The sequence below is a fragment of the Balaenoptera ricei genome, chromosome 1 (genome assembly GCF_028023285.1).
Source record: "Balaenoptera ricei isolate mBalRic1 chromosome 1, mBalRic1.hap2, whole genome shotgun sequence".
In the NCBI taxonomy this organism is placed as follows: domain Eukaryota; kingdom Metazoa; phylum Chordata; class Mammalia; order Artiodactyla; family Balaenopteridae; genus Balaenoptera; species Balaenoptera ricei.
In genome coordinates this window covers 165,691,821-165,708,692 of record NC_082639.1, presented here as the reverse complement: position 1 = coordinate 165,708,692, position 16,872 = coordinate 165,691,821, and the positions used below count along the sequence as shown (strand labels likewise).

The 16,872-nt window shown below is 38.0% G+C and overlaps 2 protein-coding genes across 2 annotated transcripts in view; one reads left to right on the top strand and one right to left on the bottom strand.

The window, feature by feature from the left end:
* Positions 1–9,261, top strand: part of ADSS2 (adenylosuccinate synthase 2) — a 35,426-nt gene extending 26,165 nt beyond the window's left edge. Inside the window, exons 9-13 of the mRNA XM_059905219.1 lie at positions 243–397; positions 1,535–1,659; positions 2,948–3,045; positions 6,750–6,899; positions 8,143–9,261. Coding sequence (XP_059761202.1) covers positions 243–397; positions 1,535–1,659; positions 2,948–3,045; positions 6,750–6,899; positions 8,143–8,195 — 581 coding nt within the window. The 3' untranslated portion in view covers positions 8,196–9,261. The remainder of the gene's footprint in view (positions 1–242; positions 398–1,534; positions 1,660–2,947; positions 3,046–6,749; positions 6,900–8,142) is intronic.
* Positions 9,262–12,702: 3,441 nt separating this feature from the next.
* The window catches only part of SPMIP3 (sperm microtubule inner protein 3), a 35,348-nt gene continuing 31,178 nt past the window's right edge, over positions 12,703–16,872 (bottom strand). The window contains exon 4 of the mRNA XM_059905206.1: positions 12,703–12,794. Within this exon, the coding sequence (XP_059761189.1) occupies positions 12,703–12,794 (92 nt within the window). The remainder of the gene's footprint in view (positions 12,795–16,872) is intronic.

Here is a 16,872-nt window from a genome sequence, read left to right as displayed (position 1 = left end):
AGCTGAGTAATTGCATGTACTCAAGGAGCCTCTCTAGTATAAGCACTACAGCTGTAGCTTAACCACCTATGTTTTTATCTCTCTACAGACAAAAGGAATCAGGAATAAAACATCAAGGCTTTGAAAGGGCGGTTACAGTTATATTCATAAGTCTGTCAAATACCTAGAATATACTCAAATGCAGAATTTTTAAAATAATGTCTGTCATTTGTGTATATTTTACTATTTGTTTCTATTTTTAGGAACTTACCCTTTTGTAACCTCTTCGAACTGTACAGTTGGAGGTGTTTGTACTGGCTTGGGTATGCCCCCTCAAAATGTTGGAGAAGTGTATGGAGTTGTGAAAGCTTATACAACTAGAGTTGGTATTGGTGCCTTTCCTACAGAGCAAGACAATGTGAGCCTATCTCTCAGTAAATCTAATTTAGAAGTTTTAAAATAAAAAATCATGCTTTTTTTTTCCTTAATGAATTATTGTCTTCTGTGCATTTCACTTAATTTGCAAGAGTAATCAGAGCAACATTAAAGAAAATTACATACACCTTTATTGTTAGTGGCAGCAGATTGGCAACAAAAGGGGAGGGATTAGTGGGTACTTAAAGGTAATTGTAATTGCAAGGCTAAGTGACAGGTGGGTTTATGAAGGGGATTAAGATGGTAGAGGAGAAAGAAGCTAAAAATAACAACTATCTTTCACCAAGAGCTTATTAGGAGTCAAGATTGAGGAAAATAATCTCCAGACATTGTCTAATCATAGCCGACACTTACTTGGTGGTGACTTCGGGCCAGGCACTGTTTAATTGCTGTAAACTTAGAAGCTCTTTGGATCCTCACAACAACTCTGGGAGCTGGGTGCTATTACCATCCCCATTCTACACATGGGGAAACTGAGGCATGGAGAGCTGTAGTAACTTGCCCAAGGCCACACAGATAGACAAGGCTGGAATTCAAACCTGACAGAGCAACATATTAATTGTAATTATGTCAGAATACGTGAGGTAATGAAATGATGGCTTTAATCAGAAAGGTGTAAATTGAAGAACAGATAGATCATAGATGGGAAAATTAGGTTGTAGGGAGTGGCTGTAGCTTAGAACTTTGAGCATTGTTTTCAACCTCAATTCTCTTCAAAAGGACATTGTGGTAGCAACTACTAGATGAGAGTTTGCCTTATGGTTTTCAGGAAAATCATCAAACTAAAGTTCTTAGAACAAATTGACCTAACTTATCTATTTTAATACATACTTACTAACAACTTAGTTTTTAATATGCAGCATTTAATGTAACATAACATAAAAAATGTTCTTGGTTTTAAAATAGTGGTAAAAAGTGAAGCCAAAAGTGGATCTATCTCAAATAATGCCTCCCTCACATAAAATCTATCATCTCTATGGAATTCTATCTTCAACTTACTTATTTTCTGAAAGATGTTTATCTCTAAGAAACTTTGACTTGTTATATGATCTTAAGTATAATTCTACTAGATTTAGAGCATTGGTATTCTAGTCCTAAGGTTTTATTTTCTGTTCCTTAGGAAATTGGAGAATTATTACAAACAAGGGGTAGAGAGTTTGGTGTAACTACTGGAAGGAAAAGACGGTGTGGCTGGTTGGACCTTGTTTTGCTCAAATATGCTCATATGATTAATGGATTTACTGCGTGAGTATTCTTAGAAACATTTATTTCATAAATGACAATTCATGACCACAGGTTTTGTGGAGTGCAAACTAGAGGTAGTGCACTAATAGAAAAATTTCACTCTTTAGACTCCAAATGAAATTGCAGTTCAGGGTAGAAGTGGACCAAGATATAGGGGAAGGGTACATAAGGAGAGGGACCCCAGGTTTTTTTCCTAGACATCCAAGGTTGGGAGAAAAGAATCGTGATACTCTTACATGCGTATAAGTATAGAAGGAAGTAAGACAGGCAGGTAGAAAGGTAGGTAGATAGATAGATGGAGCAACATAGAGTATGTATACAGAGGGGAGGCAGTATTACAGTGGTTTAGTGGATGAGCTTGAGAGACGTCTGACTTCTGGATTCAAATCTCAGATCCATGCATTATGCTGTGTGACTTTGGGCAAGTTGATCTTTCTGTGCCTTTTTCATCATCTTTAAAATCTAGATAATAGTACTATCTACTTCAAAAGGGTATTTTGAAAACTAGATGAGAGCATATAGCATGCTGCATGGCACACTAAAAATGCTCCGTAAAAGTTGTTGTTAACACATACACATAAGTAAATGTAAAAATGTATTCATGTTTGTATTAATTATGCTTAATTTCTAGCAAATAACAGAATAAAGGATAAAAAAGTAATCTGTGGACAAGAATCTCAAACCTAGTGTTTTATCTAATTTCTATAGATTTTCCTGTAAAACTCTGTTTTTCAGTCAGTTTATTGGGAGATTTTGATGTATCATGAAGAGGTCCTTGATGTGGTTTCCTCACTCTCCTTTGACAATTTCTGACCAGAAGGGTGGAATTGATGGTAAGGAGAGTGAAGAAATGAGGATTGATAGCATATGTGTAAATGTACATGTATCTTGTCATCCATGTGGAATAGTCAGTTTTGCTGTGTCCCACAGCCATAGGATGCATCCTTTACTCCAGGCAGCCCTCTATGGATATGTGTTGGTTGATCCTGAGAAACTAAGCAAGAGGATGTGGCTCTATCAAAGAGTGAAAATCTACTATAATTATTAGAAAAGTAACCCACTAGTAGATCAGTTAAGTCATTGTTTTTATTATGAGGAAAAATTACATCAGTATATTGCCCTGTAGTGTTTTATGTGTGGCACGCTTTAAAATATAATCCTAACCAGTTTTCAGAATTGCTTTGGAACTGTTAGCTTTGTATGAATTTTTCTTTACTCCCTTATCAAGTTAGTTGTTAGGGCCTTTAAGAATTTGCTATTTTAACGTCACCTTTTCTTCCAAAATTAGGTTGGCACTTACCAAATTGGATATTTTGGACATGTTTACGGAAATCAAAGTTGGAGTTGCATACAAGTTAGATGGTGAAATTATACCTCATTTCCCAGGTACTCTTTTTTCCAGGCTGTGTATAAAGAGTATTAGTAGGTGTATGTATTAGAGCAATTCATAAAGCTCTTCTGTATAATTTATGATATATAGCCACAGACTTGATATGCCCTTTGTGAATAGTGCAAGTACATTCACTTACTAGCATTTGTTTCCTAGCTGCTATGCATTTGGGTGCTGGGTCGCAGCAAGCATGTGCTCAAAATAGGAAAGAAGAGACATGGTACCACTGAGCCCGGTTATTGCTGCTCCTGAATCTTATCGTCCCTATTTTGAAAGTAACCTCTCTGTAGGCATTCCTCCCTTCCTTGAGAAATGTGAGACAGGAGAAAAGAGCCCTGCTTGTCAGGGTAAGCAGCCTCTTAATACATTAACCCACTATGTCCTTCAAGCCACAGGAATGATTTTTTTCTAACTTCTATTCTGTGTCTAAAGTGGATGGATGTAGGGAGATTTCCTACTTGAGGCAATGTGTTTTTTCAGGCGTATCTTTAGTTGTATGATTTCTTCAATTACTCAGGAAGTTCCAAAAATGTTTCCAGCTTCCAGAAATAGAAACTGTTAAATTGTTTAGTCATCCTATAAGACTAGAAATATGTCAAATGAAGGAATATTGACTAGCTTAATGGAACTTGGTAGGCTGGTAGGTTTTGTGACCAGTCCTTGGGAATTGAGGAGAGCTGCAAGTTCTTAGAAACATGTTTAAAGTCATTATTTGTTAGCTAACATCTGGGCCATCTCCAGTTTGGTTTCTGTTGACCGTTCTTTTCCTTGATTGTGGATCACTGTTTCTGTGTCTAATGCCTTTTGGTTGAATATTGGACATTGTGGATAATATGTTGTAGAGACTTGGATTCAGTTGTCTTACTCTGAAGAGTATTGGTTCTTGTTTTAGGGGACAGCTGAATTACTGGCTGATCATCTTGAACCTTGTATAGCTTGGTTTTATGCTTTGTTAGTATAGTTATGTGGAGAGCCCAAGGTGTTTCCCAAATCTCTCTAACCTAGTGTGATACAGTCTCCAAATTGTCTCCTCTGTGGATCTTGGCAGAGCTTGGTTTTAGGCTTTGTTGGGGTGTTGAGGGGGGAGTCTGTAGTAGATTTCAATCTAAAGTATGGTTTTTACTTTTAATGAACAGCCTTTCTGTTGTCTCAGCTGGATGCCAGGAGAGTTAACAAGGTATAAAGAGATCTCTCCAATCTGGCAGTGCTGGAGATCCAGTGTACCCTGTTCCTTCCCTTTTACCAGCACTGCTTGACCTCTAGAATCTTTGTCCCACTCAACTATGTGACAACTGCTATCTGGTAAGCCTCCCACAGTCCCATTCTTTGCATGTATGGTTGAACTTTAACCACAGGACTTTCACACAGACTTCTGGGGGAGGTACCCTCTCTGTCTGTATAGCTCCCACCTGTCTGATGCTTAACCTTGATGAGTCTAGCTACTTCAGCTTCCCTGAAATCTGATGTCTGCCTTCTCAGGTCAGTGGGACCACCATTCTCTACTGAATCCAGGGTCCTGACTTTCATTGATCAGGAAATTGTCCCTAGGCAGAGAGTTGAGTAGTTTCGGGAATTGCTTACGAGTTTTCTTTCTCTCAGAAACCACAGTTTGTGCTGCTTATTGACCACTGCCTGGAAAGAGTTGTTGTATATTTTGTCCAGTTTTACAGTTATTTATGCTGGAAAAGTTAGTCTAGAACCATGTACTCCATCATGGCTGGAAGGAGAAGCCCCACTGAGTCTCTTGATTCCTTCTTCTATCATCTGTCACAAACAGTTCTGACTTAGTGTGGTTCATCACTTTCTCTAAGCGTCTAAGAACATTCCTAGTAGTATGTTTTCATCACGTTTGTATCATGGATCATAGGAGAGAACTCCCATATCAATATATTCTCTTACTAAACTTTTTATTCCACCACTCGCAGGACCCCTTGATCCAGTACCTTTAGGATCCAGTTCCGTACATACTTCTTTGGCTCCTACTGGTAAATGTTGGCTCAGTCCTACAGATCCTTCAGAATGTAGCCCCTCTCCTCCTTTAGCAGGCCCCGCGCATCCTTGGCCAACTTATGTTGTACCTTGACGCTAGATATTGTTTGCTGGTCAGCAGGGGAGATAGAGGTAGGCCCTGACAGGGCCACAGGCTGCCTTGCAAGGCAGAGGCTTCTGCATCATCCTCAAGCAAAGGGAAGCCTTAGTCTTTAACAGTAAGTAGTAGGCCATTCTGCAGGCCATCAGCGAATCTAGGGATTCAACCCAGATGTCTCATCCAGAGTCTCAGGGTCCCACTTTTTTCTCAAACAGGATCTGGCCTTGTCATAGCAGATTTGCTGGATTTGAGAATTCACCTTTCTCTGGAGCTCTGCCATCTGTATGATTGAGTCCTAAGCCTGATCCTCAGCTTTTCCTGCTCTCTGCTATAGGAGATGAGATTCTCTCTAGGTGTTTTCATTAATCTTTCATTGTCTTTCTCCAGTTCATGCATGGCATTCATCTAGAGCCGTTCAATTCCGTTGTTCCATTGTGCTCATTTCTCAGTGCTTCAGGTATTGCGAGTGCTTTACTTCCTACCGTGGCATCCCAGTTCACCTCCCATGAAAGTTTTAACAGTTGCTCTACTATAACATGCCAGAGATTATCCATACTCTGTCTACCACTAGTGATCCTCCTCATTGCCAGCCAGCTAGCCAATGATCCAGCTTCAAGATCCCATTTTAGAGCCTTCTTCCTTATACCACTCCTGGCACCAACTGTCTTACTTTTGGTTCCCTGGGAAACAGACTCTCTGATATAGAGATGTACATGGAGGTAGTTTGTTTGCAAGTGCTCTGAGCAACAACATCTGTAAGGGAGTGAGAGAAGAAGCGGGATTAGGCAGAGGGAGAAGTTGAACTGCAGAGAAGTTCCATGAAAAGCCCTTAGCTGATCCCATAGGGGAGCTCTGGGGCTAGAATAGTTTTTCAGAGTAGTCCCAAATTAAGGTAAGTAGTCAGGTCCTTTGTATCCCCACATTGACAGGTCACTGGATATGGGCTGCTCCAGGGAGACAGCTGGGGAGATTCTGAGCTGTGAGTTCTCAGCAGGCAGTACTCCCATAGCTGGAGAATGAGTGTCTGAATCCTGAAGAGGGAAATCTGGACAGTGTACCATAGCATCCACCATACTGTCTCTAGTCAAAGAAACTGTTCTTGTTTTAGCACCCTCTTACCAGAGAAATACAGAGAAACTGGTTAGGTGAGATAATGAAGAAAATTTCCGGCAAAGCCTTTGTATACATTCACAAAAACAATAGATTTCCCAGGTGAGAGCAAATATGCAAACCTTCTTTCTGTGAGATTTCTGCCATTATACGGATCCACAATCCCTAATCCATAGTGTGGAAATCTAAAAAGCTCTAAAAATTGAAAGTTGTGAATTTGGCACCAGAACTATTTGATGGCAAAACCTGACTTGAACTGATGTTATTAGAACTAATAATCTACCCACTTAGAGTGAATAATCCTGTTGCTGCAGAAATATGTTTGATTATAAAATACTAGATGGTGCACTGTTTTACCTTTCTAAATTCTGAAAAATTCTAAATTCCAAAACGTATCTGGCTCTAAGTATAAGAGATTGTGAACCTATGATATATCAAAAAGTTGTTTGACAATAGGCAGTGTAGACCATGGACAAATATACTTATTCCTTTAACTTTCAGCAAACCAAGAAGTCTTAAATAAAGTTGAAGTTCAATATAAGACTCTCCCAGGATGGAACACAGACATATCAAATGCAAGGACTTTTAAAGAACTACCTATTAATGCACAAAATTATGTTCGATTTATTGAAGATGAGCTTCAAATTCCAGGTAAATATAAATATTTTATGAAGAACTATCTTTTTCTACTTTTAACTTAACCGTCTACTTTTGGAATAGGATAAAAAACAGATTATTACTTTGTAGAGTGCTCACGATTTGCACAAATGCCCTGGAAAATATAAAATAATTTTATTCCCTAGAGTAAATATAATCATCTTTCTCTAATCCTTCATATGCCTGAAGATAATAGATTACCTCTCGCCCTTTTTGACCCTGCTTTTAATTCTCTGTCTGTTTTTTACCCTCTGACATTGATTCTTATTCCTTTCTCCCTCTTAATAACAAATCCTTTGTGTCTTTACCACCACCAAAAATGGTTTGTGGTTTTTTTCATTTGGGGTTAAGCTACCTTTGTGAGTTGGGGGAGTTTCTTGACTAGATATTAGGAAATAATAGGTACAGAAAATAGGAAATCCAAGATTTCAGAGACAAAAAGTGAAGTGAGTGGGAAGTATCCTCTGTATAAAATCTGTAATGCACTTAATCTGATTTTGTATTGTTCGTTATATTTGTGGTTCATCTCCAAACATGAATCTTGTTTTTCCATATTGCTAGCTGTGTTTCCCAGCTTGAGATCAAATCTTGTAAGCATGTTTGCTCACTGCACTTAGTCAACATCTTTTGAAATATAAACAATGAATTTAACAATGACATCTGTAAAATGCCATAAAGGTTTACCCATGTGGTGCAGACAATTAGAGATTCCCCTAGACTGGTACAGTAGCCAAGTTCTCAGGCTGTGCAAGTTAAAACAGTATTCTTTTCCAGATATTTCTACTTTTTGTGAGATATGAAAGTTAGAGTGGTACTTCAGTGTCCTCTTAGTATCATCCATTTATCAAAGATGCTTATCTTTTCTAGTTAATTAGGAACTTGATTAAAGGTTCTTTAATCAAGTTAGGTCTCTGATTAAAGAACCTTTAGGTTCTTTAGGTCTCTGCTGGTTTGGGCCAGTATTTTACTATACTAATCATTAGGAATTGAATAGTTGTAAATATTGTGCAATGAAAACAGGAAATGGTAAGGCAAACTACCCTGTGCTGAATGTTGACTGCACATTCTGTTTAGAAATTGGCATAATCTGCTAATAGAGAAAAAAAGATAGCAAAAGACACAGTGGGGAAAAGTTAAATGGTGACATTGAGAAAAGTGTGGGATCTGTTAATCTCAAAGGTTGAACATTGTAAATGAATTAATACTATTCTTATACCATTTTTTTTTCCTCTCCCAGTTAAATGGATTGGTGTAGGTAAATCCAGAGAGTCTATGATTCAACTCTTTTAAGGATTTCCAGTGATGCAAGAAACACTCCTTGAGAGGGGGGGAAAGGACTTTCTTAAATATTTCATTTATGATCTACAAATTTCAAGAATAAAGACATTGAAGTGAGTTTTAAGCCCTACAGTTGTTTCCAGTCTTTTCAGATGGATGGCTGGTGTGGAGATACACTTTGGCATTTTCCAGTGTCAGCGTCCTTGGCTGGCATAATTGCCGAATCATCTGTTGCTCCTGCTGCTCATGGTGCCACATTTTCTTTCAATGTTTAGTAATAATATGATCAATGTTGTTTGAAATCTAACAGAATTACCTTCAATGTAGTTTTTCTTCATTATTGTTATTGTGTGTTCATAGGTTTTACCTCTATTGAATGGTAAGAACAATTAATGCAGTTTTGCACAAATATTTTTACATTCTGATCATTCAGTTCTGTCATTGTAATCTTCGTTGTTCGAAAAAAATAAGAGAGGAGTCCTGTAAACGTTTGTAATGCTATAAATTATGTTTAAGTTGTGAACTGTTTATTTTCTGCTGAGACCATTGCAAATTTGAGCTTTGGTGGTGGGAGGGGGTTATATTCATGGGTCCTTTAATTTGTACAGAACACAAAACTTATTTCTCTCTGTAAATTATTTAACACATTGAACATTTAGTTAAATGTTCAAAGAGAAAAAGTGTTCCCTAAAACAGCAATTGTAATGTTAAAAAAAAAAAATTAGTCATTAAAGGATCTGTTGTGATATTTGGTGGATATTTTTCTTTAATTTCAGACAATTCTGAAATGTATAGCTTTCTTTTTTTATCTTACCATTATTTATAAGTCAAGTGGATTGTATTTCAACATCGTGCCTGCCAATATGCCTACAAAGTCATCTATAAGTGTCCAAATGAACCCAAATTTTTGGTCATAATGTTGATCATGCCTTTATTTCTTCTTGAAAAAAAAAAAAAAAAGAGGTGTTATTTTGACTATTTGGCTTAACATATTGTGTTGTAGATTATCCTTCAATGAACTATTTTAAATGTTTAAATTAGGTGCCACTTAAATTTATTTTATTATACCATCAATAGCTGATTAAAAAGAACCAACTATTTCTAGTATGTTTTGTGTATTGTATTTTTGTTCTGATAAAAGAAGTAATAGTAATATGACTAGTATATGTAAGAAAGAGTTTTATCTTTATCGTCTGTGGAGGTAAGGTGAGGAGAGATCAAAAACAGAATCTTTGAAAGGATCTAAATATCTTTTATCTTCACTAGATATATTTTTGTTTTTAAAGTCCATTATCTTGGCTATAAGCATTGCATTATTGACACACATTTTTAATAATGGTCCAGAAGCAAATGTAAAGAACCCTCTCTTCAAGTCAGGAGTGGTCTTATTTTTGTACCAAAAGAGTATAACCTTCCTATTGATGTTGATACACATTTACATATTTTTGATCATTTTGAGTGAGTCTCCTGTTTCTCTTTAAAAGTGAGCTGTTTGCTGATTAAACTGGTTGAGAGGATCTGTTCTTCAGAAACAGTTCAGTCTTTAAAATCATAGACAACTGTATTAAAATAATCTTTGTTGAGCAAGTGTATATGCCAGGTGTTAAGTATGTGGGTGACAAGTACACAGTCTTTCTAAAGTTATTGTAGTGAGGACAGCATGCTAAATACACATATGCCAGGATGGAAAAGAACCAGAGTGCTGTGCAGGAGAACCTAACCTAAATTTGGAAAAGGTCAGAGAAGGCCTTCAGTAGAAACAGCATTTAAACAGACCAAAAGGATAAGTGGCCGAAGTACAAAGTAGTCCATATGCAAAGACTCAGAGGCTGGAAATAATTTGGAAAGTTTGAGCAACTGAACAAAATAAGTGAGGGGCTGGTGAGGCTGCTGAGGCTAATGAGGTTGGCAAGAAAAACTGGGAGGAAGGTGATGCCAAACAACCACACCATGTTTTGTATGAAAGAAGAGGACTATAGGCCAAAATGTATACATATGCTTCAGGAAGCATCATGAGAGCACGGAACAACCACTGAAAACAAAATTCTGAATCGTGAAACTTCGTAGAAGGGAAATGAATGACAGAACAAGATATTTCAGTGGGGAGAGGACCTATTTAGTATATATGTTTTATATGTTAATTGATTAATATAGTTGAATGAAGATGTCAGTCCTTCACAAATGAGTATATGAATTTAATGCCATTCCAGTTGGAATTGCCATGGTGGTCTTTGTAACTGGACAAAATTATACTGAAGCTTAGGTGAAAAAACGAATGTGCAAGAATTCCTAAGATATTTTTGAGAAAGGAATGTGTTGAGAAAGGAGGTCTTTACTCACTGGATATTAAAACAGTATAAAGCTACTATAATCAGAGTATGTGATACTGTCATGGGAAAGAACAGATACATAAGGGAAGTGGACTAGGCATTCCAGAAATAGATGCAACATATATGGGAACTTAATATAGGCATTTCATTTCACTGGGAAAAGAATACATTAAAAAGATTGAGAGCAACACAATCTCAACATAAAATAGAAATTTATAATAGAATAAAAATCTAACTTATAAAAGTTTTAAGTAATGAAAGTAATATAGGAAAATATATAATCTTAGAGCCTTCTAAAGAAAACTAAGACACTTGGAAACCCTAAAGAAAAATGTACAGATCTGACCAAATTAAAAGTTTTAAAAATACTATGAACAGGGCTTCCCTGGTGGCGCAGTGGTTGAGAGTCTGCCTGCTAATGCAGGGGACACGGGTTCAAGCCCTGGTCTGGGAAGATCCCACATGCCGCGGAGCAACTGGGCCCGTGAGCCACAACTACTGAGCCTGCGCGTCTGGAGCCTGTGCTCCGCAAGAAGAGAGGCCGCGATAGTGAGAGGCCTGTGCACCGCGATCAAGAGTGGCCCCCGCTCGCCGCAGCTGGAGAGAGCCCTCGCACAGAAACGAAGACCCAACACAGCCAAAAATAATTAATTAATTAATTAATTAATTAAAAAAAAAAAAGGAGATCTGCAAGCATTGTCTGCACTCTGGGATTTGGGGAATTCTGGAAGGCAGGTGGCTTCCATACCCCTATGTTTACCAAACATAAAAAACAAAAAAAAATACTATAAACAAAATTTTTTAAAAAAACCAAAAAATGAAAAAACAGAAGTAAAACTTGGGGAAAAAATATTTCATCACATATCCTTAAAACACAAAGAGCTGCCTCAAATAAGAACATGACAACTAATAGATAAGCAAAGCTTTCATTTGGGAGGCTTCTGGTCTTAAGCTCTGTGAAAATGTTTCGTTGATAATTCCCTCTACTCTTAATTTTTTGTTGTTGTTGTTGTTCTGTCTCTAGAATGCTTACTAGTTAGATGATGGACCTGATTTGTTACTATATGTCTTTTTTTTTAAAAAGTCATTTTATTTGCTTTTTGATTCTCTATAGAATATTTCAGAATTTTTTCTAAATCCTGTCAATTTTTTAATTTTTAGCAATCATTCTTAATTTCTAAGAGCTTTGGAAAGATTGCTTTTTCATGTTTATGGATTTAATTGTTTTGACCCATCTCTTGTCAAATGATAAAGCAATTTTTTTTAGCTTGTTTTAGGTTCTTTTCTGTTCCCTGAATTCCCTTTCCTCTGGGATAATTTCTTCTGTTTGTTTTGTTTATTTTGGTCTTTGTCTTTCATGTTGCAATATTTTTTCAACTCTCTGGTGATCCTTGGTTGGCTGTTCACAACTAAGACAGTGGAGATGTATGTATATATACATGTGTATATATATGTAACTCTGTGTTCTTGGGGGGAGTTTATTAACTGGTAGACTTCACTTTGGGGTGTTGAGTAAAGAACCAACTACTGTGCTGGGGGGTTCCTAGGGAATAGAATGTAGGATTCTTTCCTTTGGGATCATTTCATTTCTTAGAGAAGAACCGCTAGCATTTTGCCTAGGGAGTTGATGCCTAGTTGTCAGGCTTTCTTCTTGTCAGGATAGGGATGTTAACTCCTGTATCGAGACTTTCAATTAATCTTTCTCTTTACCAGCCCCACATCTCACTACAGCCCTGTGTCATATCTGGGGTTCTGCATCCAAAGCACCTTCCAGGTCTGTGATGCCAGTAATCTTCCTCCTTAGCTACATCCTCAGATGCTGCTGCTGCTTTTTTTTTTCCAACAGTGATGCAGTTATTGGGCGGAGGCAATTATATTCTTACCTGGTCCCACATAAAACCACTGGACTAAATGTGAGATGGTTTGCCAACACCAGCAACAAGACTGGTAGTGGGGCATTAAGAACAGGTGACAAGTCTTCTTAAGGCTGATCTTGATTCCCTGCCCTAGGCTGACCAACTTAATCTGAAAAGAATTTGCAACATGTAAATATTTCAGGATTGTAGCCATCTGGATATACACTTACAAGTAGTTCTGTTACCATTATTTCAGTCTAAAAGAGTCACTTAAGAATGCCAAATGTTATTTTGTTCAAATGCCATGGTTACTTTAGTCTAAAATCCTTTCTTTCAAAGCCACCTCTCTTCACAACAGTAATTCTCTGGCAGTGAATTAAGTGGTCTAGGATCCGATGAAACTGTGGCTAATTTCTGGTCCCAATCTGGAATGTAAAACAAATTAATGATTTATTTTAAGACTACTTAATTTTAACACACTGTCCTTTCAACAACAATTGTGTGCAATAAAATGATTTACAGGATTTAAGACAAAGGAATATATTTAAAAGATGTGGGAAAAAAGGACTTAGAAGGTTATTTCTGTGGTTCAATCTCTGATTAAGAAGCATATTATTGGATTATGTCAAAATGTAAATAAAATGAAATAAATTATATAAATTTGCATTCTTACATTCTAATTCTAGACAACCCCCCCAACCCTTTAAGCCCTACATTATAAACAGGCCACTTTGTATCATCTTTCTATCAAACTGCTGTTGTTACATCCCTAAATTCATACCCAATGGAGTTCCCTCATGTCTTATAACTCCTTGTCTACAATCACCAACAGTTCTGCTTATCTAAAGGTAAGGGTTCAAGGAGCTTGTGTTGAATACTGCAATACTGCATCTACACCTAATGAGCCAAAGACTAGAATGTTTCAATGATAGCGATATAGTAAAACTTTATCATGGACCTTGTATTAGGTATTTTATTTACATTAACCCTAATATTCACAGTAATCCTCAGAGGCCCGCTAATATTATCACTACCTCAAAGAGATTAATTAACTTGCCCAAATTTACAGGACTCGTGAGGGGAGGAGCCCACATTTGACCCAGGATTATCAGGCCCCAAAGTCCCTAATTTTTTCATTGTTCTTTCCACCTTCCACAGCACTTCAACAGAATTTAAAGAAATAAACATTTCTTGATATTAAGAATGGATAACATTTCATTTACCCAGGGAATATGGCTAGAAATGCCATCTCTGGAAGATTTTAAAAATCAAATTTAATTAAGCGTGATCCTGTCTGTACTCAGTAGCCATATGACTTCTCAAAGCTTACTGTTGGATTAAATAGTAGCTCTGACTTTCTCGAGGATTGCATTGTATTCCAAGGAAATATATTAATGAAGTTTAGAAGTGTTAGGAATCCTACTTAATAGTCTTAGTGATCCTTGTTGTAGGAATTATCAATATAATGGAGCTGAATTATATTTACATTTAACCAGGTAAATGCAACAGTAAATGTTTTAAGGACACACAGCAACCTTTTTTGGGGATTTCTCCTGCCATTCCACTTAGTATATATGCCCACAGACTGGATGCTATCAAGACTGAAATATACTATACAGATTTGTGGGTGGGGAATACTATGGAAAGAACTGTGAAATGATTTTTTAGATTTCTTTATCATTTGACAAAGTGAAATTATTGTTCATGTGGATTTGTGTGTGATGACTTCTTTGAAATTCATTGCTGAAAAATAAAATGAAGAATTGAGAACCACAGAGAAAATTTAACCAACTTGCTGAAGAATTCCATGTATTCCAAATACTTTAATGATTTACTATTATTTAATATTATCACTTTGAGCAATTTAAGAAATTTTGAAGGATAACCTTGATTATATATGATTATGCCCTGGTTTTAGAAATTAATCACAGTATAAGATGTAATTCCAGTGTATTAGGTTTTTTTTTTAAAACAAATATTTATTATGGCACATGTTTATTCTTGATCAATAATAATAATAGCTAACATTTTTGGAGGTTTCTTAATGTTACGTACAGGCACAATGCTAAATTCTTTATACAGGTATCTCAATTCTATTAGATAGATACTATTTTTATCCTTTTTGCACATGGGAAAACTGAAGGTCAGAGAGTCTAAGGGTCACACTGCTACTGAAAGAATATATTTTATTTTGGAAGAATGAGGTTTTTGAATTATTTGGCACCAGGGTGCATAAAACAAGGGCAATTTTCATCTGAGGGGCCATCTCACTCTTCCAGGCTATAAATTCTGAGGACGAAGTCTTCATCTCTTCTACTGTGTCTTGCACATAGTCAATGCTTAATAAATATTTCCTAAATAAATAAATGAACCTCTATGTGCTGAGAAAGAATTTTACTGAAGAAGAATTTCTTAGGCAATAACCATGATCTATCATAATCTATACATAATCTGTTCTTCAACTATTCCCAAAAGAGATAAGAACTGCACATGAAATGCAAATCATTGCTAATCTAGACATAAGCTCTGCCCTTAAAATCTGATCACAAAGACTGGTCAATGGATAAGATAAAAAAACCTTACACCTTGATAAACAATGTAATATTTACTTTATCTTATTCTGTGAAAAGCCCTTCCCCCAAATACTCCTTCGAGGAGTCAGTTTCTTGAATTAAACAGAAACTCTATTCAGTCTCTGCTCCTTTCTCTATCAGTGCTCAGCTTTGTAACAACTCTGTTAGGTCTCTTGCAGACCAGCCTTTTGCCTGCCTGATTGCCACCTAAGTATCTCTCAAATCCATGTAACTCTCTGTACTGCTACTGAGACAGGCTGGGGACCTGGGACCCTTTGCTGCAGTGTTGCAGTGCTTAGACCTGGACAAACCTCCTACAGCAACGAAATACAAAGAAACTATAAGGGACTAAAAATAACTGTGTGCATGCTCAGTTGGGGTAAATTATGGACAAAAAGACGGGGACTTCCCTGGTGGTGCAGTGGTTAAGAATCCACCTGCCAATGCACAGGACACGGGTTCGAGTCCTGGCCCTGGAAGATCCCACATGCCATGGAGCAACTAAGCCCGTGCGCCACAACTACTGAGCCTGCGCTCTACAGCCTATGAGCCACAACTACTGAGCCTGCGTGCCACAACTACTGAAGCCCACGCACCTAGAGCCCATGCTCCGCAACAAGAGAAGCCACCGCAATGAGAAGCCCGCGCACCACAACGAAGAGTATCCCCTGCTCACCATAACTAGAGAAAGCCCGTGCACAGCAATGAAAACCCAATGCAGCCAAAAATAAAATAAATAAATTTATATATATATATATATATATATATATATATATATATATATATTAAAAAAAGATACAAAAAGACCAAAAAACCCAACTGCCACTTCCAAGGAACCAGAAGCAAAAACCAGGTGTTGGGAGCTTTTGCTCTGTTCATACCCCCTGCACACGACACCACCAAAGGGGTGGGCAAAACAGCTAAGGCACTTCTCTGGCCTGACCCCTGAACACACACCTACCCTCACCCCATATAAGGAGCCAGCTCACCCCCACTCAGGGAACCATCAAGGGAATCTGTTACTTTTTTTGCTCCCTCCTGCAACCGCTGCAGGAGCCCCAATAAAGCCTTGCCTGAATTTCTTGTCTGGCCTCTAGTCAATTTCTATTGATTGGGGAAGGCCAAGAACCCTGGTCGGTATCAGACTTAGTGGCACCCAGCATGGGGCAGTTGTACCCTGTTGGGGAGAGGACCTGGGCACCTCCGGGACCACTGACTTCAGCTTCCTCATGGGTGACAAGCGGCTGCCTGAACCTCGTGTTTCGGCGTCACTACGTTTGGTAAGTCTGCCTTCCTGGACACTGGGGGTCTCAGGACCCTCATTCAGACAATGCTTTCCCCTCCCCCTTGTCCTCTTCCCTCTCCTAATATCTCCCTACTTCTCCTGTCTCTGTCCTCTCCTAATTCTCTGTCCTATCCTTCCGAGAGAGTGGACATCGGGCAGCTACAGCATCACTCCTCCCAGCTTGTGAGACCTGCTCCCTCTGGCCGGCAACGGCTCACCTTGTCAAGTGACAAGCAGAGAGGTGGGAGAGGCTCGCCTCACACCATGCAGATCCTGGTCCAGCAGGCTCTCCCTGACGGGAATTTATGAGAGTGATAGAGGTTTAAACCTCATATCATGTAGTGGCTGCAAGTCCTGTTGTCCCAGTATTCTTGCCTTTGTTTTCCTGCTGCCTCTTTCTCTTTTTCCGTCTTTTCTCTCCCTCCTCCCTTTACCTCTCCCTTGATTCTTATACCTGCACTCCCATCCCCTTTCTCCTGAAAACTTCTTGTTTGTGTCTTTAAGTTTTTGTCATTGGTATCTTTGTTTTATGTAGTTTTGTCTGTCCAACTGCTCCTGCAAGTCTCTGCCGACATTGTGGGCATGGTGGAGCACTTAAACCTCGAAATACAAACTGGCCACATGGCCTGAGGCTCCAGCCTTGGG